This window comes from Cyprinodon tularosa, unplaced genomic scaffold, assembly GCF_016077235.1.
Source record: "Cyprinodon tularosa strain WSP-4 unplaced genomic scaffold, ASM1607723v1 ctg43, whole genome shotgun sequence".
Classification (NCBI taxonomy): Eukaryota; Metazoa; Chordata; class Actinopteri; order Cyprinodontiformes; family Cyprinodontidae; genus Cyprinodon; species Cyprinodon tularosa.
Genome location: NW_024039152.1, coordinates 47,950 through 71,423, shown reverse-complemented (window position 1 = coordinate 71,423; position 23,474 = coordinate 47,950). Strand labels below are relative to the sequence as shown.

General features: G+C 37.0%; 1 protein-coding gene across 1 annotated transcript; it reads left to right on the top strand.

The window, feature by feature from the left end:
• Positions 1–35: 35 nt before the first annotated feature.
• valopa (vertebrate ancient long opsin a) lies at positions 36–23,212 on the top strand. The gene is made up of 5 exons (XM_038299456.1): positions 36–464; positions 8,759–8,969; positions 15,657–15,774; positions 16,802–17,035; positions 21,835–23,212. Exons 1-5 carry the CDS (start codon positions 101–103, stop codon positions 22,069–22,071), a joined length of 1,164 nt encoding a protein of 387 aa, XP_038155384.1. The 5' UTR covers positions 36–100; the 3' UTR covers positions 22,072–23,212.
• The last annotated feature ends 262 nt before the right edge of the window (positions 23,213–23,474 follow it).

Here is a 23,474-nt window from a genome sequence, read left to right as displayed (position 1 = left end):
AGGGGTAATCCCGGGGGGATTTTTTTTTTTTTGACTACGGGAAAAAGAGAGCAATTAGGATTTTTTCTCCTTTAAAGTTTCACATCCCCGGGCGTGCACAATGGACACCCTGAGCCTGTCAGTGAACGCGGTGTCCTACACCGTGGCAGCGGAGATCCCCACCACCGACGACCCGTTCAGCGGACCCATCAGAAACATCGCGCCGTGGAACTTCACGGTCCTGGCTGTCGTCATGTTCGTGGTTACCTCGCTGTCTCTGACCGAAAATCTCTTGGTCATGTTTGTCACTTTCAAATTCAAGCAACTTAGACAGCCCCTGAACTACATCATAGTTAATCTGGCCATCGCAGACTTTCTGGTGTCCCTCACCGGAGGGCTGATAAGTTTCCTGACAAACGCCCGGGGCTACTTCTTCCTGGGGCGGTGGGCTTGTGTCTTGGAAGGCTTTGCCGTCACTTTCTTTGGTAGGTTTAAGTTTCTGTCTTGGACTTATGGAGTTTTTGAATAGACAAGCTAATGGAAAGCTCTACAGCTGTAGCTATCAGAATATACGCATAGTTTTCAGATGAGAATGGTTGATTAAAAAACTACAGATGCCAAGAAGCGCAGATTTCCTTTAGACCAAGACATACATTACCGTGATAGAATGACAGAGTAATAAAATTAATATTTTAGGGAAGTATGCACAGCCCCTTTTTAACAGGCATGCACTGAAAACTTTGGAAATCATACAAAACTTTACAAATAACACACTAATGAAGCACTGATAAGGGTTTTCTGGATTATACCAATTTTCTATTTTTTATTTGGTCCCTATTCATAAAAAAATTGAAATGTTGAGGATTTCTTCATCTGAATAAGTTATTGATTTATCCCAAATAAAGGAATTAGGTTATAGTATAATAACATTTATGCATACAAAAAAACCCCAAACATATAACCCTAAAATGTGCTTTTTACTAGAAATAGAATTAACTGGTGCATCTGTATGATAAAGAGTAAAAGAATTAAGAAGTATTATATGTTGTTGAGTAAAGTTGGCACATATTTTAGGTGTATCCAACATGCTTCACTTATAATGTTTAGATTCACCTCAACTAATGAATTTAGAGCAACATTCCTCACGTGTTCATCATAGAATATTCCTGTAACCTTTAAGGTGTAAAAAAGTGCATTAGAGTAGATATTTTGTGCAAAGGCATTTAAAGAACAGAAATGATGGGATGTCTGAGTTTTGAGTTTTTAATGAGTGGAAAAGAATTAGGTTTGACTAAATTTGGCCTGCTGATCAAAGGACATTTTGACAATTCTGATGTCTGGTTGATTGAGTGGTGATTCCCATTAATAAAGTAAAAAAAATAACTGACTGATTTTGAAGTTTTTAATGTGTAAACAAATAGCTAAAGTTGTTTTAATCAATTGTTTTATTGTTTGAAAAACTAAAATTTAAGGGAGTTCAGGGAGAACAGTGAAAGGATCTATGTTACCATGTGCAAGATTAAGTATTTAAGAGCTACTGAGGAGATTGATAAATAAATTCATCCAATGTATAGGTGTCAGAATACCAAATAAATAACTTTGGTTAGTTTGCTATATCTATGTAAATGGCCAGAAATCCTTTAAATACTAATGTAGCACTTCTAGTGAATATGGAATTTGTGGAAAAAGGTTAAAAGAGAAATCAGTTAATGCAACTGAAATTTTCTATACAGCCTTAGAGCAGTCATGAATTGAACAGATGAATGTCTTAAATATAGAATCTTTTGTTCCTATTACATCTAGCTCCAAAGATCAGATGAAAATCAGGTTTTTTCATTTTTTTACTTGATACTGATTTTCTGTTTCTTTGAGACATGTTGATTTAATCGCTGATTGATCCCACTTATCGAAGATTTATAACATTGTCATAACTTTATTGTTGTTTTTATACCAACAACAATAAAAGAGAGCAAAAGTATCAATAATGGTAGTTGTTTATTTTTAATTGTCAACTTAAAATAAAGGTATTACAAGATGACCCCCATGTATTAAAAAGTGCCTTTAGTCCGAGCCCTTCTGACTTTTACCAAAAAAGTTCCCCATTGTGCATGCTGTTAATGGATTTGTGATGGTTGCTGAAAGGTGCCAAATGCTTTGCAAAGAGGAAAACTCCTCCAAAGACATTAAGGATGCAAAATCCTGAACAAAAAAGCTAAGAAATAATCCAGCATAAAAAACAACAACAATTTACAGGGTCAAAGGAAAATGCAAATTAAAAAACAACAATAGTAAATAAGGGGAAAACTATAGTTCCACAAAACGCATCACCAGACCACTAGGGGGAGTCAAGCAACATGTCAGCTGGTATTTTGCTACTGATTTATACTGAAACAGATACAGTCACAATTTGAAAAATAATGTAGAAAAAAGATTCCCCTTTCTACCTTCCCTCCAACCTTCTTCTGGGCATCCTGTTGATGTCCTTACTGACGGTTTCCTCCGACATCACTTGGTGTTTTAACTACCCCTAGAGGTTTGGCGCACCTCTAATTTTCTGTGATTGAAGCATTTTTTTAATGCACCTCTTTGTGGTTTTGCATTTACATCATTCATGTGTTTAAGGCAGGTTTGCAGTTTCTGGCGCATCTCTATGTTTGATTTGCATTTTCATCTATCTGCCACTATAGTTTGTAGACTTAAATTGTAGGAGATCTTAATAAGGAAAATAAAATCACATTAAATCTTGACCAAGTATTTAAAAGGAAGTTGATTTGATTCTGGTTTCTTTATAATAAAGAGATACAGGAATAAAGATACATTTTCTTGATGGTTAGTAAATGCATGTGGTATATTGCACAACACAATGGAAATAAATATGCTGCAAGTTTCTTGAAAATAGTTTATTTTGGCTACATGAACCATAAAGATAAATAAACACACTCTACAATAGTCTCAAAACCTGAGATTTCTTTCACTCTTTATGAACAATAGATGAGTGTGATTACTTTAACAACTCCACAGATTCCAAGAATTCAATTAAATCTGACTTCTACACCTGGTAATGAATAGGCAGTTCTTGGAAGAGAATCTAAAGAGAAAAAAAATGTCTGTGACAAATGTCATAATAATAACATTGACCTTCTAAATGCAGCAACTTTACTCAGCTTTGAAAAGGTTATCGTTTAAATATGAAAATCTGAATTGAGTCACATCGGAGGGATTAGAGATGCACCAGTAAGGTGTTTCCAGGATTTCTAGTTTTTGGTAAAGTCCTACCTGCTGTGTCTATTGTTTGTTAAGAATTATCTCAACAAAACAAGAAAAAACAAAGTACTAAGGTTCTTTTATATAGATATTAGTCATTAATACAACATATATTGAAATATTTGAATATTTGTTTATTTATGCATCAAAATTGTGTTACCATCCTTTATCAAGTTGTTAAAAAGGCCATTTAGCTTCTTCAAAATTCACATGCACAACCCAGTAACCACTCCCGAGTGGGAACACCTATTAAATGTGTGCGAGAGCATGCACAAGCCCATTTCTTCTCATGCACGCTCTGTTTAGAAGTTGCTGTTCTCATAACTCATACATGCTTACTGTGTCAGAACATCCACCCTAAATCCCCCAATCACTTTATAGAGCGAGGACTATATAGTGGACTTCATAGCGAACTCAGCGAACTGACCATTCGGACAGCTCCTCCACTGTGCGCTGCCTGCGCCATCTTTGTTATTAGGCGCCGTTGTCAGGTAGCAGCAGCCTATGGCGACAGAGGGCCACTGTGCCAGCAAATCCCATAATGCTCCACCATATCCTCCACTATACCTTTAAAGAGGAAAAAATCTGGCTAAATCATTGGTCTATTTCTAAGACAAAAAAACCCACCAGACTCTCATGGCTAGTAAGTAATTAACAAATGTGCAAAATACTATGTCAATATTCTCCTAAATACAAATTTTGGCAATTGCTGTATTTCCATTAAATAAGAAATACAATAAAAATTGCCTGTGAATATGTTTGTTCAAGCGATAAGTCATGAAAACCACATGGAAGCTCCATACGTGTGATATGTCTATTTCTGATTCCTTCTTCTTTCTGACTATTTGAGCTGATGTAAACGAGTAAATTACTCTACTGTGAGATCAATAAAGTCCATCAATCAATCAATTAATATGTCCATATTTCAGTGGTGCAGTGGGTAGCACTGTTGCCTCGCAGCAAGAAGATTCTGGTTTGGATTTCTGGCCCAGAGTCTTTCTGCATGGAGTTTGCACTTTCTCCCTGTGTATGTGTGGGTTCTCTCCAGGTCCTCCGGCTTCCTCCCACAGTCCAAAAACATGACTCTGAGGTTAATTGGCTTCTCTAATTTCTCCTTAGGTGTGAGTGTGTGCATGAATGGATGTTTGTGCTGTTTGTCTCTGTGTTGCCCTCAGATAGTCTAGTGCAGGCATCCCCACACTCGGTCCTCAAGGCTCCCTGTCCTGCAGGTTTTAGAGGTTTCTCTGCTTCAGCACAGCTGGTTATAATGATTGCAGTAGACCAAAAGCCTGTTAATCAGCTTTCAATTAAAATCAGCTGTGCTGGAGCAAGGAAACCTCTAAAACCTGCAGGACAAGGGGCCTTGAGGACCGAGTTTGGGGATGCCTGGTCTAGTGACATGTCCAGGGTGACAGCTGGAGATAGGCACCAGCACCCCGCGCGACCCCAGCTGGGGTAAGCATGCTGGACAAATGTCCATATTTCAGACATGGCTTTAGAGGGCACCATTATCATCCAACTAGGTCTTCATTTTCTCCAAGACAGTAAGGTCCAGTTGCAAATCAAGTGACTTGTGTGTTGCAAAAAAAGTGTTTCCATTGTTCCATTGTGAAAGCTGCTGCGGTTTCATTTAAATTTATTTTTGTAATTAGAAATTTTGTAATTTGTTGGTCTATAGAAACACAGCCAATGTGGTTTTCCTGTGGTAGAATGTAGAAGCCGACAGAAGGGACTTATTTCTCCCAAAAAAAAAAGTGCATCGGCTTAAAATGTTTTTAAAATGTATTTTCACATTTTGTGTTAAAAATGTAAAATTGGTAAAAAAAAATATGGTTTTGATTATTGGAGAGTGTATGGCATCAATGCAATTTCAACATCCAATTTTTATAAAGTTATTATGTAATGTTTTAAAAACATTATTTTGTGAGGTTCTTAATTGTAGGATTCCACACATGCTGTTTGTTGCTATACAAGCAGTGTGTGAAATGCTGAATAAGCTATTTTTGTTAGTATCAGTACATCACCTTTCTTCATTTTTGATATACCTGTGAAGTATTTTCCTTTGTACATGGGTCTAGGAAAACAGAAATGGGATCAGATTCATAATTCTCCTTTGAGGGAGTCACAGCTATGCTGATTTTATTTTAGCAGCAGTTGCAGTGTCCTACAGGAGCTTCCTCACACACTGCATTGCATGACTTGCCATAAGTAGGTTACCATCCCCGAGATCACCAGGTTATTTAATTCAACGGTTTTGTTCTGAATACTTTACGGAGCTCCAAAACGAGAATCATGGGAATGTGATGAGAATATGTGCAGTCAGGAGTAATGGGGGAAACTGAAAGGTTCATGCAAAAGTCTTTTCTTTCTTATACTGTGGGGGAATTAAAACACATTTTTTGATAACCCCACTTAGTGTTCACAGAAATAGAACTCCTACTCTAAATTTCATCAAATTACTCCTTGTTATGTCAGAAAGATATCAAAATCCAAATAAGATTCTGATTTAATCTGACATATTTGGTCTTTGACAAAAATGTGGTTCGTATATAACTTAGGTAATTTTGAATTAGCAAGAACTGAGCACAGAGCTGTGAAAAAGTAAAAACTTGAAACAGGTTTCACAGTTTAATGAAACTCCTTGTAAGTGGTCAGTTTTAAATGTATTGGAGCTGTAAAACCAGCACTGGGTGGTTGTGGTGGTCGGTCTAAGTGGGAATCTTTATGCCAGATCTTCTTGTTAAAAAGACGGGGGTAATTAAACAGCCTGTTTCCACCTGTCTTCCTTTTCCTTTGCAGTAAGTCTATCAGGCACACACAAAAGAGTAACTGACTATGCAGGGATAAGTAATTAACTCCAGTCTGTGAGAGTGACTTATTACCACAATTAGAGGGTTCCTTTTTTAGTCCCATTAGCAGGCAACTGAACGCACCCAATCCAGATCATTACAGTATTTCCAGCAACAGCATAATTATGCTGACCCCTTGGATGTGTGCTTAAACATTCACAAGCGTGTGTGTTAGGGACTAACAAAACCCTAGAAAAAATACTTCTAAATGTGAATTATACACATTTATCAGTCCTGTGCTTCCTACCAGTGGCGGCCGGCCCATAGGGGGCGCTGGGGCACCGCCCTCCCTGATAAGAAGAGAGAAACGTAAAATATATTTTTAGAAATTAACTCACAAATGTCAGTTTTACTCTCTAGACTAGACTGTGTACCTATAAGCAAAACAAATTATATAAACTACATTTCCCTATCTACTGTCATTAATTTGTGGATTTCCACAGACAGACTCCTACCGTCTCTGTTCTGGGGGCGTTGATCAGACTGACCCACATTTGCAGAGAATCTGTCAATCATGTAATAATAATAATAATAAATCCAATTTTGTACCGCACTTTTCATTAAGAAAAATCTCAAAGTGCTACACAGTGCAAATAAAATCAAAGATAAAAATCAACCATAAAAATCATGTGGTCAATAAAATCAAAGATAAAAATAAACAACATAAAAATCATGTGGTCAATAAAATCAAAGATAAAAATAAACAACATAAAAATCATGTGGAGGCAGAATAGGCTTGCTTAAATAAAAAAGTCTTCAAGCCTCTTTTAAAATCATTCAATGGTTGTGGAGCTCTCAGATGATCTGGGAGAGAGTTCCAGAGACGGGGGGCAGCGACAGCGAAGGCCCGATCTCCCATGGACCTTAATCTGGAGCGAGGAAGGTGAAGGAAGTTGCAGTCTTGTGATCGAAGAGATCTGGTGGATGAATGTGGAGTGAGAAGGTCCTTCAGATAATCCGGTGAGGATCCGTTTAAACACTGATGGGTGATGAGCGCGATTTTGTATTGAACTCTGCAGGTGATGGGACGCCAGTGAAGGTCATGCAGAATAGGTGTAATATGGGCAAATTTGCGGGCCCTCAAGAGAATCCTGGCTGCGCTGTTTTGAATGTATTGGAGCTTCTGAAGATGTTTTTTATGGATTCCAACAAACAGAGAGTTGCAGTAGTCTAACCTGGAGGAGACAAATGCATGAACGAGAGTCTCAGCATCAGAAAAAGAAAGGAACGGACGAATTTTGGAGATATTACGAAGATGAAGGAAACAGATTTTAGACAGATGCTTAATGTGATTTTCAAAAGTAAATTGAGAATCCATTCTAACTCCAAGATTTGTAACTATGGTGGAAAATGGGATGTCTTGTCCAGAAAAGGAAACAGTCGTCATAGTTGAAGATTGAACCTGGTGAGGTGTTCCGATCAGCATGGCCTCAGTTTTGGAGCAGTTCAACTGAAGGAAATTCTGAGTCATCCACTTCCTTATCTCCTCCAGGCAGGTAGTGAAAGCATTAAGTGAAGATGGTGATGATGCTCCAGTTCTAATATATCACCATCATCATGTACTATTGCTAGGTGAATTTAATGGCCAATCAGCGTCTCGGAACTTTATGGTCTTGGGGCGCTGAAAATACTGCGCTTTAACAGGCTTCTGAACCCAAGCGCAGGTGCAGACAGTTAGAGGAAGGATGGCGAATGTAACGACCGAGATGCAGCTTCCACCAAATTCGGTGAGATCCTTATTTATCTACCCGTTTGCCAGAAGAATATCCCTGTTGTAGGATATGAACATTTCATGTCATGGTTATTGTGACTGTGACGAATCCACCTCGTCGCTTAAAACAACCTCTCTAACTTTGCGCGCCACACACACATTCCTGTTATACTGTGTTTGTGAGGACCAATACACTCGCGCTGAGACCAGTAGCTCCATGAACTTAAAACACACAAGCTGTTCCTGGTTACCTGCTGGCATATTGAGGGTGCACACTTAATATTTCAGTGGGGTTAGCCGTGTGTGTGTGTGTGTGTGTGGGGGGGGGGGTGTACGTGTTTATGCTACGGGGACTTGTCATCTTCAGTCTGGCTGCGTCTTTGCTGGGTTCAAACCCAGTTTGGTGTAATTGAATAAGTCAATGAATCTGTGTAACAGAATTAAGTTGTAAAAATTATTTGTTTTTGTACATCAATTGTTTGTGGAGGTAATATATGGACAAAACTGATTAATGAGAAGAAATCAGAAATAAGAGAGCCTGATGTGAGGGGCTTAAACTATTTAATGAGGGCTGTGGGAAGAAAAGCGGCAATTTTTGTTTTCTGTTTCTTTGTTACATTGCTGGTAACCGGAGGGAGGCTGAGGCCCAGAGTATCTTGTATGTTTAGTTTCTTTTGCACCCTGTTTTGAGTTTTTGAGGTCAATAAATCACCAACACCGGTAACCCGACTGAGACTGGATTCTTGGAGGCCAAAGAACCCCGTCACAGTGACCCAAATCATCACTGTTACTGTTATTATATAGTAAATTAAATCATTACTGTTAAATTGTATGTATTGTCCAATTGTTTATTTGAATTCTTATTCCGGATTAGTTGGAGACATACACTAGGCTATATCAGCCCCACCAAAAATATTTTTCACCAGCCTCCACTGCTTCCTACTGATTTCCTCAGGTATTGTGGCACTGTGGTCCCTGGCTGTCCTGTCCTTTGAGCGCTTCTTTGTGATCTGCCGGCCCCTGGGGAACATTAGATTGCAAGCCAAGCATGCCATCCTGGGTCTGCTATTCGTGTGGACGTTTTCCTTCATCTGGACCTTCCCTCCTGTTCTGGGCTGGAATAGATACACTGTGAGCAAGATCGGAACCACCTGCGAGCCTGACTGGTAAGACATTATGATGCCGCTGCAGGCAGTGGCAGCTGTATGAACATTTCTATATGAACAACTAGTAAAACAAAGTACTCATCTTCAGAAATTTTACATTTTGAAACCCAGAAAAAACTTCAAGTATTCTATTTGGATTTGTTGTGATAAACCAAAATTTATTAGTACACAAAAAATATATGGCTTTTAATATAACGCCTAAAAAAGATTGGTCACTATTGGTTGATTTTACCAAACTGGTTGGTAGTTATGAGTCCAACCACACTTTTTGGTTTAAACAACCAATCTAATATGGCAGTGTTTTTTAACCAATCTTTATTGGTGAGAGGGAAAAGAAATACTATTTGGTAAATTTCACGAAAATATTGGTCAATTTGTGAAATAACATTGAAAACTAGTGCAAGGACTTGAACCAGCAACCCTTCAGGTGCAGGGGAAACACTGTCATTCAACAACACTGTTACACCTAACAAGGCTTGGAATGCAATACTAGTATTTGCAATGAAGTTATGTCACAACCAAGGTCAACTACCAAGGATGTAATGATCTTGGCTCTGTTTTTTTTCTCTAAGTTTTCAGTGTCAAGTTCATCCAGGTTTTTCCTTGTTTTCTAGCTTTATTGGTGTGTCTGGATTCATTTAAGTTTCCTAGGTTTTTCTTTGTCTGTCCTCTGTTGCCCCCTTGTGTTTTCTTTTCCCTTGGCTTCCTCATCAGCTCTACTCACACCTGCTCCTTATCAGCTCGTTAGTCCTGCCTTTGTTCAGTCAGCCATAAATACACTCCCTCTGCAGTCCCTCTTTGCTGGTTTCTCGCCTTACTTCATCCTACCCTGGCTCCTCATGACTGTTTCCCCTGATGTCTCCATGGTCCTGGTTTGTGTTAAATTCTTATGTTGGTTTTTTGGATTCCTGTTTTGATTTACATTTTTAAGTTGGATTTTTGGATTACTGTTTGGCTTCCTGTCATCCTTAATTAAACCTTCAAAGATCTCACCCCTGCCTCTCAGCTTCTGCTTTTGGGTCCTGACAAAAACCTTAAAACCAATTCTTGACAGAATTAATCCAGACACACCAATTAAGCTGGAAAACAAGGAAAAACCTGGATGAACTTGAAACTGAAAACTTAGAGAAAAACAACAGAACCAAGATTGTTACAGAAATGCTCAGGCTGAACTGAATATAACCCAGGAGAAACAGGTGAGAGGAATAAATTATAATTGAGGCAGGGAGGGAAAACGGCAGGTGAAAGAAATTACCAATTAAGGGAGAGCAAACAGGCCAGATGATGACAAAGGGTTGAATGCTGTATATGTATACACATCATTGTAAATATTCTCTAGGTCCAAAATAACACACTAGACTTGACTACAGCCATACAGTAAAGATCAGTAAACCTTCTGTTACCATTGTAACAGATGAGTAGTTTTTTCATCTAATATATTCTCAGAATGTACAATTAGAAATCTGAAAGCTGTGACATGCATTTTTTCAATCCATCCTACTAGAATGGATCATTCCATTTTCTAAGATAATGGCTGCAACATTTTTTTTTTCTTTTTGGCCAATTCTTGTTACAAAGTCACTCTAAACTTGAAAAGGTATTAGTAGCTTTGGAGTTGTGCCATACTCTTTTCATTTTGATATGATTGAGTTGGCGTGCTCCATAGGATGTTAAGAGCCTAGAATGCTGTTTGAAAGCTTCACTGCTTGAAAATGTTCTTCCTGACCTCTCTGAGTTCTTTGTTCTTTGTAATGCTGTGCGTCTACTGACAACAAACCTTAGAGGCCTTCGGAAAACATTTTGCTTTAAACTGAACTTGAAATCCACAAAGTTTAACTACTAACTGTGATTTCTAACAGAAATCAATTTTCTTTAGGGAAGGAAAAACACCCTGAACTTAAATGCCTATCTTATTTTTAGATCTTTAGTTGTAAAATAAATTATAAACCTCATACATTTTCCTTCCTCTTTACCGCTCTGTGTGTCTTCCAGTTTATTTATCAAATTTAATTCTAATTAAAATTCAGTTGTATTGTAACAAAATAGAGGTGTGTGCATTATCAATATTGAAAAGGACTGTTCAAAATACCATTGTGAGATATAAAGTCCAATGTATTTGGATATCCGAGTTTTCTTTGCCGTAATATATTCAGAAAGGGTGCAGTACATCACCAAACCTGAGATAGATAATAAAGCCCTAGTTGTTACCGATAACACAGAGAGTTGAAAGTAACATGATTGCAAATTCATAATTTTCTAATGCCACATAGAATGAGTATTTTTCAATTCTTTCTATGATTTAAAAAATAAAAGTTTAGTAAGAAATTCACAAACATGATTCGATGCAAAATAATGTAGTCTAGGCTTAATCCCTCTATTTATTGTAGTTTTGACAGATCAATGAGTCTTGGTTGTACTTAAAACTTTAACACTTGTATTCTGTATTATCTAATATAATCAAGATTTTAAAAGACTGAAATTGTGGTTTTATTAACCTGTTATCAGTCGACAACAATCTGTTCTATCTCTCAAAGGTTTACATATTGTAGATTTTGAATTAAGTATCATCAAATGCAGCACTGAGTCATTAGAAAGCCATGATTTTTTAGTTTGCAGGTCTAACAGTTTGTGTTTCATCTCGGCTAATCTCTTGCATGTGAGCAAAATATATTTCAGGGCAGTTTCACAAGACCACTGCATCAGGAAGCTGAGAAATGCTTCTGTAAAACCCATCAGTTTTATACTTACTTGATTTAAGTAGAAAATTTTCTCTTACAATGAAACCTGGCGATATTACCTGCCAGATGGTAAATGGAACAAGGTCCAATATCTCTGCAAATAATCTGTCTGTGGTATATTCTGGATCTGCTATGCATTTCAAACTTTTTATGGTATTCCTACTAAAAAGTGTGACTTTGTACATCTCTAAAAGAAAAGTTGGTGGTTCTTTTTATTGTCAAAAAACAAAGACAAACAAGCATTACATTCCCCTCATAAAGTTATACAAAACCCATGAGGATAAAATTCCAATTTGACTTTCTTGTCAAAGGTTTGATAAAACCCTATAAAAATACCAGTTTTCAGTGCGTCTAGTGTTAAATCAAAGTTATCATATTGAGATTAAGTTTTTTTTTGCAAATCTGAGCTAAACAAAAGCCTTAAATATAATTGCTTGCCATGCTGGCTGTGTTTGCCCTTTAGTCATTATTCACACAAACAAAAAAACATATTTTTTATGACTAAACCCATTAATGTATTATCATACACTTATATTCAAACCCTCAACATTTTTTCTTTGTCCCAATGACCAACTTTATTGTATTTAAACTGGATTTTGTGCAAAAGACCATAGTGGGAGATTGTGAAGTGGTAGAAAAAGGATTAATGGGCTTTCAGAATTTTTAAGCTTGTAGAGATCTGAAGTGTTGCACGTATCTGACTTCATCAGCAATAATCTGTAAATCCAACTTCGCTGCAATCTTAGCTGAAAGTCTTCTGGTGTGTGTCTCTACCAGCTGTGCAGACCTTTACTTAGTTACATTTTAGATTTTTATGGTTATCAGAGTATAGTAACACAAATACCACCACACTTTTCATTTTATTTTTGTATATATTTACAAAAAATTGAAGACTTCATGTCTTTCTTTCCTGTCCTCAAATATAAACAGTTGCAATCTGTGATGAGGAATGCGTCTACCACATAAAATCCCAATTTATTGAATCAAAGAAATATTTAGGTTAAATACCAACTATTTTCAATATACTGTCACGGTGGGTCTTATATGTTTTGCCCACATGCAGAAACACTCAGAGTCAGAAAGAAGATTCACAGTTTATTTGAACAAAGTTGAACAAAGCAAAACAACAAAACAACTGGTTTCTCAGCTAGGAGGGGATCCAGCAGTCTGGTAACCCGGAAGCGGAAGCTCTAGGAAGAGATAACAAATGGTGAGTTCAAGGTCGGTGGGAAAACAAGCCAATGACTTTAATATAAACTGGCTTGGACTCATTGTTGTGGTTTTGAGGTTGCTCCAGGGTTCCTGTTTGCGGAAGCTTCAACTGTTTTGGAGATTTCTTAGCTGGAGGGCGGACAGGCAGACTTATGGTGGTCCTGAGGAGCAGCGGAGCAGACTGTCACTAGTTTTCCTGAAAAGGGTGGCATTCTAATAAAGTGAAACGTTTCTTTCTCAGCGAGAGGAGAGGATTCCTTCCAAGGCTTGAAGGACCAGCTTTATCTAGTGGATCTGTAGAAATCGTGCCAAAGATTCACAAGAGAAAAACTGGGTAAGAACTTGAGTTCTTAGAAAAACAAAAACTCAAAGTATTGACTCAGCAAAACTCAGAGGGGCTAGAGTACCCAATACTGTCAAACACTCTGGCGAGGAGATGATGACAGTCTGCTGCTCATATACCCCTCAGACGGCGATGACCAACGAGCTGCAGGTGTGAGTAGTTGAGAGAAGGAAGAGGCCCTCCAGGCCAACAGAGAACCAATGGCTCCATCTGGTGGATGCAAGGAAAAACTGAAAGAGAACAAAAACAACCCCCACAAACTGGAACCATAACATATACAATGTGTACAGGATAAGAGATAAGTGTTTCAAAATTGGTAATGCAATACATGACGTTTGTATTTAATTAACACCATTAAGCCTTTGTTGTTTCAGAGAGCAGCTGCCGCCACTAGCATTGAAGTAGAGTAGATCAGATCTGCAGCAGTGGCAGTGATATTATTGCACATTATATATTGTATCAGCTTTACATACAAGAGTATATTATATACTATATTCCCGGTGATTGCTCACAAAAAGAAACAGTTTCTCATTTTGTGTATTTTTTTTTAAATGAACAGCATCTACATTCATACGTAGATAGTAACAAATAAACAATTGTTTATTTATAGGGGAAACGAAACATCAGCGTAATCTGTCAATTTTTTTTAAACAACATACCTTCTACAACATACTCTTGACAAACAAACAGATAAAGATCATAGACATTCTACCTACTGCCCAGAGGCTCAAGTCTGCAGGGTTTCCTCAGCCATATGAGCTCACATGAGTGCATTTTTCTAAAGGAGGCCAAAAAGCATGTCTGCTGTAACCTCAGCCCTCAGGGAGCCATCTGGATAAGGCTGTTTAGCTGTTTTGATCAAAGGCATGCGGATATAAAAACTGAGTGTTGACCTTAAGCCCAGAAGGAGAATCATTTCTGAAACCAAGACATGGGGAGAAAAAAATGGTTCATTCCAGATGATTAATAGATCTCACATTGGAGATTCCAGGCACATGGATTACCAGGCTCACCTCTTGGTTGCACACTGCCAGAGGTGGGTAGAGAGGCCAGAGACTGTACTAAAGATAGGCATTACATCAAAATATATTACTTCAGCAGAAGTTAAAAGTACAGTGCAGTTATAATTTCAAATAATCATATACTCTTTTAAACTTATATTAGTAGTTAATGAAATGTTTAAAATGTATCATCTTGCTTCTTTATTTATTTGTGATCTAATCTTTTGAAAATATCATCCAAAAGTTGGACAAAATGATTTATGAGGAAATGTCAACCTATGGTAAAGAAGTTTTTGCTCTTAAGAATTTGAACCACAATTCAATAAGTAAATAATTTTAAAGAATTACTGCTTTCTCTAAAGACTATTTCCTACCGTTTACTGCATTAAAAGTAGGTAAAGTAAAGGTACTTTTGTTTGCAGCATTACATGCAGCACATGGACAAAGAACAAGCAATGTTTGTTTTACTTAAATATAATAATGAAAAATAAAACTAATAGTTGTGTATCCCAGCTAGTCAAAGATAGCTATCTTTAAGGTGTTGTCATACTGTCAACAGCTGCATCTTTTCGCTGCATTTAAATACCTCTCCTACAGTGGTTTGTCTACAGCACAGGTGTCAAACGGTTCCAGAAAGGGCCATGTGGCTGCAGGTTTTCTTTCCAACCAAACAATAGCATACCAGACTCCATTCATCTCATCAAGTCATCTTGTTCAGATTTGACTCCCTTGATGAGATGACTGGAGTCTGGTGTGCTATTGTTTGGTTGGAAAGAAAACCTGCAGCCACATGGCCCTTTCTAGAACCAGTTTGACACCCCTGGTCTACAGTAAATGTGAGCTTTCAGCTCAATTTAGTACATTGTGAATTCTTACAGTTATATCATTAGTTAAGCAAATCTGGGCCTTACAACCCTTCTTTTGTTCAGTTCAGATTAAGCGTAAATGTGCAGGAACCACCACAAACACATCACACCCACACACAGGTACCTGGTCTTTCTGCCTTATCTGTCAGGTGGCTCCCCAGTAATTAATCTGAAGGTTGTTTCATTAGAGAATTGTAGATGTTCTTATGGAAACAGCTTAATTAGTCTAAATAGGTGTCCTGAGGCCCCTAAGTGTTCACCGAGGTTTGTCTCAGCTGTGAAATTTCCATTTAACTAAAGCTCAAATGAGGAACCAAACTATGTTGTTTCTCTTGAGTCGTATAAAAGGTCCTGATTTTCACGTCGCCTCATAGCTGGGAATTGTTTGTTTGTCTATTTGGTCTTAAAGTGACAATAACTTAGTGTAACAGCTGATCCAATCACAAGCTTATTACCTTACAGGAAGTTGAGTAATGGTTATTGTTCATATTGATTATTGATGGTTTGTTTTATCTACCTTTCAACAGGTACTCAACCAACATAACAGACCACAGCTATATTATCACTTTCTTCACTACCTGTTTTATTTTCCCACTCGGAGTGATATTCTTCTGCTATGGAAAGCTCCTCAGGAAGCTGAGAAAGGTCAGTTACTTCACAGCACTAAACGCACGAGGAATCATTCTGGACATTTATGCTGTTTAATGCATTTGTGTTTGTATGATTTCCAGCTTTATGGCTGGATGGCAAATATGCAGTCATAAAGTGAATAAAAATGTATTCTGATGTTTCTTTTAAACAATTTTGGAAAACCTTTAGTGGAATTGTCATCAATACATGATTATGCCTCTAGCATGCTAGCACATTGTCATCATAATAGGGTTGTAGCCCTGGCCTCAGGTAACTTTGCGCTGCAAGCTAGAGTGTCGCGACATATGAGTTTTCAGTCACAACAAAACCATCTTGAAAGACTTCCGATAATACGTCCGCCTCGTAACCACTAGCAGGTTGGACCAATCACATACCAGCATTGTTTTTTGGGGCGGGACATGTGGGAATGACGCCAGTCAGAAGGGCCTTGTCGGGGCATTACGAACATGGCTACGCTGGAGGACTCACCTGTCAATACCACAATGGACTTGATTTTAGTTAAAATAGCGACAATTTCTTGTCTAAAAAAGGAGCAAAGAGAAGCACTTTTTACATTTGTAGATGGGAAAGATGTCTTTGTGTATGTCCGTTGGTGGCTCTCATGGACGACCAAGTTGCAGAAGCTATTAAGTCTAAAAAATCAGGATTAACTGCTACGATTTGCAAAAAGTGTATCATGGAAAGCGGGTACTTGCTGGTACATCACCCTATCAGGTCAAGTATTGTACTAAAGTCCCTCCTTTTCATGGACAGACTGAACGTCAGCCATCCCAGATTGATAACGTATAACTCAACTCAGTTCTACACATATCAATCTGGCTACTGCCAGATTAATATCTTAATGCCAGGAAGTGCCAGATTTAATTACTCTTTAAGATTACTTCCCTCTAAGGCCAGAAAGTATTTCTCATAGTTTTTACTGATATTTTGCATATAAAATAAAGAAAATACCTAACTTTTATAGTATGTTGGCAATGTCATTTACCAGTGCATTGATGTTTTCTCTTTCTGTTTCCTTGAGGTATCTCATGGTCGTCTTGCAACTGCCAGAAAGCCAGAGCGGCAGGTGACCCGTATGGTTGTAGTAATGATTGTGGCATTCATGGTGGGTTGGACCCCTTACGCAGCCTTCTCTATACTGGTCACAGCTTATCCCACCATTGAACTTGATCCAAGGGCGGCTGCCATCCCGGCTTTCTTCTCCAAGACAGCGGCTGTGTACAATCCAATCATCTACGTCTTTATGAACAAAAAGGTAAGGCTGATGTTTAGAGCCAAAGCTTCATGGGATTCCTCTTAGCTTGTCTTCATGAAAACATGATCCACACTGAGGTCTTTTTTTATACAGTTTCCTTGGCTAGGTATCTTTAAGGTACATTTAACTCAACGGGAAGTTTAAATCTGTGGGTCACCTCACAAGAATGTTAAGGTTGTAGGGAAGTCATATTTAAATGTCCAATCATTCTTGCTTAAACATGTAGAAATTTACTTTTAATCAGAAGTTAAAAAATGTATATTTTAAAAGAAAACCGGTTTAAAATTCTGTGGGTTTTTTTTTTTCCGTTATCTTATGCAGGCCAGTCAGTTATACGTCAGGTTGTACACCTAAACTCTGTCAATTATATATCAAAGGTCGTCTGTCAGTAAATTTTTTCGGTCATAGCATCTTATTCATATGTCGCAGCTTATATAGCAACGGTTGAAATAAGAATCATTTACTTTACCAATGAGTTACGTCCCAGTGTTCACGGGGATGGACGTCTGTGTCTTCAGCAGGCGTACAGCTAACAGAAATGTCAGAGTTGCGAGGCAAGGGCTCAAACATGTACGGCTGTAAGACTTCTACACCAAACCAAGCTTCTGCTACCCTGGCGTCTTCTTCCACAATAACTTTGTCCCCACTCTCCTCCTCTACACAAAAAATGTATGACGGAGGAGACTCATCCACGACCTCCGACACAATACTCTCCTCCTCTTGCGTGTTTTCACTGTCCATAGAGTTCCTTGACAGTGTCGTTCCTAAATGCTACTTGGTCCCAATGTAATTTCCCATTGGGAAAGTCGCTAACTGGTTAGCAAGATGCTTCCGACAAACCGGCCACAACCAAACTTGCTTGCCAACCTTCTGCCACAAAAATCCCGCCCCCTTGATAAATGACAAATCACATTCACTTTATTCACTCGTGTAAAGTCGGGCACCACTCAGGAGAATTCAGAAATTCGCTTTGACTTTAAAGTTGACAAGGCACATTTTGTGTAACAACTAGAGCAATCTGAAACAATTAATCAGAAATAAATTGGAAGGTTATTTATTGTTATGTAGTATTGTTGAAGTTTAAAATAACAGTCTCTTTAGAGTCAATTTTACTGTATGATCTGGTGAACTGAAAAGTGCCTTGAGATGACATGTGTTGTGAATTAGCACTGTATAAATAAACTGAATTGAAACTGAATTACCCTTCTACTAACAGTTTTAAAGATACTAATCCAAGCATCTCTTGCTAAATAACAACAACACATCTGGATGGTTGTGTGATTAGCTAAGGTCTCATTACCTCTAAGTAAGAACTATTAAGAACGGTATTACTTCCTTTAGCTGAAACAGCTCTGCACAGCCAACCATAGAATCAGTCAGTAAATTATATATCCCTGAACATTCTGACAGATGAGAAAACAAAAATACCACATTTTAAGAGTTACAATAATTTAGTTACAATCTGCAATTTGCATCATTTGTGATACATTAAGCATTTCAGGGTTATTCATTATGTATTTTCTTTTCACTACGTTTTTGATTGTATGGTCTTTCAAAAAAAGATGCAACATATATGATACACTAAAAGTTATAGGGTTAAAAAAGAAGCCTGTGCTAGCCATCTACCAGCCTTGAACTTTGGTCTGAGGAGAGTTTCTCATAGTCCTGACCCTCAGCTTTGACATGTTCGAGAGGTTTTCTTCAACGTACAGTTTGTTTCAACAGGGTCTCAGTGAGACAAGATCACTTTCAATCATCTTAGGACTTTCCACTTACAAATTCTCAGCTGGACCTTTGTAGAATTAATATATATATGTTCATATTTTAAAGTTTAACGTTTCCCTCAGCTTGGATTTATTTCACTGATGGTTTCACATTTTCCAGAATGACCCTCTGAATCCTCATCTTTGGATCTTTAATAATGTCTTCTTCTTTTCACACTGTCTTTCACACTGATATTCAATTTAATTTTTTCAAACATATTAAAAGGATACAAGTTGTTGTAGTTTTTTTTTATTGACTGTATTTAAATCCAGCTGACCTCAAAGGGCTAGTTTTTTTTACTCTCACAGAGGTAAATAAAGAGAGCTCAAACACAGACTCGGGATTTCTATAATGCATGACTAACTGCTTGTAGTTTAAATGCCTCAAGCCAACTCAAAGGTCAAAAGTCTTTTACCACAAAACATCCATCAACCGTATCACTTTCAAATGAGGCAAATCCATTTCACATAAGATGACAAGATCTCTTGTCAAGTCAGTCAGCAATTATTTTTTTTAGATTGCTAATCAAATAATTCCTATCTGGCAAAAAACAAAACAAAAAAAACCCCAAATATTTTTAACGTTTAGATGTTTTAATTAGTTTATCTTTATTGCATGAGAAGACATGTGATTTTGGTCAGAATTATATACTTGCTTGCCTTTAAGGGGACATTTGATGACCTCACTCCCTCAAGCGTGTTATGGTAGTAGTATTTTTAGTTTATACTGTTCAGCAACTTTGAAAAATATGTTATGCAACAACGAGTTTTACACTAGAAAACTGCATGCTAATACAATTCCCATCTACATTCTCAGACAAACATGAACACAATCAAGGTCGCATAGACCTCCATCGATTTAATTTCTTAAGTAAATATAAAACTTAAAATATAGTTTTACTTTTAGATCAAGGGTTAGTGTGCAGTAAGCACTGTACTGCCTTACCTTCTTTCCATGTATACATGTGGTATACCACAGCAGAACATCTTCCTGCTTTTGGTATAAGAGCTTAGATCCTGAATACTAGACTTTTTTTTAATTTAAATTCATGTGCAAAAGGGGTTTTTAAATTATTATACAATTACTCATATTTTTCCAATAAGCTGCATTTGCAGGGCATTACTGGCACAACAAGCAATGTAAGAATAGCAGAAAAATGGCAGATTTTTACTGGAAGAAATTTTTTATATTGAAATAAAAGAAGAGGTTCTGCAGCTTGTGTTTTTACTCTAGAGATAAGATTCAAAGATAGTAGAAACAAATCTAAAAATGTGTTTTTAAAGCATAAGTGAAATCTTCAAAAGCTGATTCCTCTGTTTTTTGGGCAAGTCTGCATTATTAAAGTTACCTTTTTATTAAAAAAAAATCCTTGATGTCATATTAAGAGGTTGACTATTGGAGAAATTATCTAAAATTCTTCAGGTTTTTAACCTTGACAAGCAGTTAGTCCAAAAACAGTCAACAGGAGGGTTTAGAGCCTAAAGCTTTTGTCATTTTTATTTACTATTTTTTTCTGCATATTCATGACACTGCATAGTTGGTATTAACTGTTTAAAGAAGAACATTTTGCAGTTTGCTAATTTAGTACTGAAGTGTGTGTTAAAACAATGCCAGGAAGTAATATAGCAGTCCAACCTAGCTTGTTAGTTGTTATAACTTAATGTATTATTAAAAAATGAGTCAATAAGCAGAGGTGTCAAGTAACAAAGTACAAATAATCTAGAAATTTTATCTACAGTATCTACACTTTACTAGTGTAATTATTTTTTAGACTTTTTTTTATTTTTGCCTCTACTTTTAATTTTTTTTTTTTTACAATTATCTCTCCTTTCTATATCATACATACATTTAAAAATACTGTTTGTTTTATTTCATTTTAGCTCATTTTCGTTTCGGCCTGTTGGTATTAAACAAAATAAAAACCAAACAAATAATTTTTTCATCCAGACAATTAATTTATCTGTGGTTGGACTCGGTACTGCACCAGCTTGTTGTTTACCACATACCAAAATAAATAGCTTTTCAAGATGATGCAAAGTTAAACTTGACGCTGCAGAAAATTAAGTAAATGGAAATTATAATCCAGAATTGTAGAAGACTGTTTCTTTAGGGTAGTGCAGTAACCAGTATGAGGTGTAAAGCATTTGTCCATCACATTTTTTCCTGCATTACTTTTATACTTTAAGTGGTTTTAAAAATGTTACTTTTATACTTTTACTTGAGTAAAAAGCTTAAGTTAATAATCTCATTTCTACAAAAGTGTTTTAAACAGTAGGATTTATACTTCTACTTAAATAATAAACATTAATACTTTTGAGACATCTGTTAATAAGTATAGGATGTTTGGAAAGATTGCCTAAAGTTGTAATATTTTAAGTTTAGACCACAAATATGTATTATGGTGGGTCTTTCATATAGCTGTGCTAAAGTGAATTTCTAAAACCATTACTAACAGATATTACTGCTAATGACCATTCAATATGCTACAGAATCATGGGATATACATATTTCTTTCACAGGTTTTCCATTTCCTTCTTCATCAATGTACCACAAATAATGGAAGATTGAAGTTTCAGAATCAGAAATACTTTAATAATCGCAGAGGGAAATTACTTAAAGTCTGATGGTTTGTTTGAAATTTGAAATACATATTTGTATAAAACCTAAAAAAGAGCTAGAGAGGATGAATCTATTTTACCATGACTGGAACATCTTCTAAAGTCTTAAATATTGGTTTCCAGCTTTGCTGCTATTCCTAATTTCAAAGTGCGGTAGGTATTGCTGATATTTCTCTGAATAGTAAAACAACGTCCTTCTAGAGAGACTGCTACACCCAGTTGGTTGTATGATAAAATACTTGGTCTAAAACATATCCTTTGTATACATACATACATATATATATATATATATATATATATATATATATATATATATATATGTATATATATATGTATATGTAGTTTAATTATTATAATTTGAAAACAGTTTTTATCTAACTATATTTTTACTTTTTTTCCCATGTGCTTTTGTTGCAGTTCAGGAAGTGCCTGATTCAGCACTTTACAGGCATGGGAACAATCCCAGAAAGCAACCTGAATCAGACCTCAGAGCGACCTGGAATTACTGCTGAGAGTCAAACAGGAGAATTGTCTGCCATTGCAGCGCGCATCCCTGTAGGCAGCACCATGTCTCCCAAATCAGATGACTCTCAAACTGATTGTGGCTCATTTGCTCAGCTTCCCATCCCAGAGAACAAAGTGTGTCCACTGTAACTGCAAGCCTCCTTCCAATAGATGTGATGTTCCTCCTTGAGAGTGAATATTAACTTTCCTCATTCAGCTACAGTGTGCTTCAGAAACTTTGTGGACTTTAAGAGAAGATGGAATGATTATCAAAGTCTTTGCAACACTTTGAAGGCATTGGGCACTTTTGAGGAAATTAAATTTATGTGTAGAACTGAGGAAAGGTTTTGTGCTTTCACCTGTTTTGTTAGTTTGTTTATGTGTGTTTAATAAATAGATTAATAATAGAGGAAGAAAAAAGAATCAATAGATATGCTTCAGCCTTAACCCTGCAGGTCATCTGTAACTACTAAGTACTTCTCCATCTTGTTAATCGAGAATGTCTGAGTTGTTCTTCTTACTCCTAAAGAGCTTCATGTTGTGAATCATATTAGAGGGTGCTTCATTTCAACTTTATACTGCCTGCCTTCAAATCCCAGTGTATCAGTGGATTGTGAAATCTTGACATCAGAAGTTAGGGGTTGGTCAGTGTATTTCAAATACCACAATGAATCCAGTCTTTCATCTTGTCCTTGCCTTCTCCTTTGAAGCCCCATGATAGTGTCTGCAGAGGAAATACTGTTTTCCTATGCTGTTTTCAGTGTTTTCTTTGGCAGCAAGCTTCCATCAACTTTCCATGTCAAAAGCACAAAGCAATCTTTGAATTGGGGATTTTTTTTCTCGATTTTAGTTTGTCCTGTACAGACTAGTTTGGAGTGGGGTCAAACTTTAATCTTTAGCGACTATAGTCAAGTTTATTTCTGAGGCAGCATTCTAGCACTGTCTCCATTGCAGATTTGGATTGGAAGTATTAATGAGCAGTCAGCAGGGGACCAAAGGCAATTGTAAAGACTGCTGTGCACATATTTAAAACCACATATAGACAGAGACAGCAGCTTGTCAAATAGGACAAGCAGTTAACCTTGTTGGCCACTTTAATAGGGACAAATGTCCAAATAGTATTTTGGCCAACTAGCTTAAGAACCATCGAGCAGGACGCCTCTCTAGTGGACTCTCTGGGTAAAATTGTGTCCTTTTTTTTTTGGGATTAGTAAGAGAGGAAAGAGGGGAAAGAAACACGACTAAGACACAGTCAGAAACCAGCAGTAGGGTATAGATCTGGGTTCATGTTTTTCTACTAAGGCAGTAAATTGATTGCCTGACACCTGATCTAGATTAGGATCTCTAAAGAAAGGGGTGTATTTCACTTAGTTAAGACAGCTACTTAGCTTGGGTTATGTAGTGTGACCAGTTATCACTGGAAAAGACATTTTGATCTCCTCACTGTGTCATAATATTTGTTATGATGTGAGTCCCTCCATCCTTAACACTTGAACACAATTTTTAGTTTTTTACCCAAACAGTGTTAACAATAACTGCCATTCAGCCAATAA

Excerpts from the sequence above, each read along its gene's own strand:
- valopa (XM_038299456.1), top strand. The coding sequence starts at position 101 with ATGGACACCCTGAGCCTGTCAGTGAACGCGGTGTCCTACACCGTGGCA. Across the intron at positions 8,970-15,656 it reads ACCACCTGCGAGCCTGACTG|GTACTCAACCAACATAACAG; the intron begins GTAAGACATTAT and ends ACCTTTCAACAG. Across the intron at positions 15,775-16,801 it reads TCCTCAGGAAGCTGAGAAAG|GTATCTCATGGTCGTCTTGC; the intron begins GTCAGTTACTTC and ends TGTTTCCTTGAG.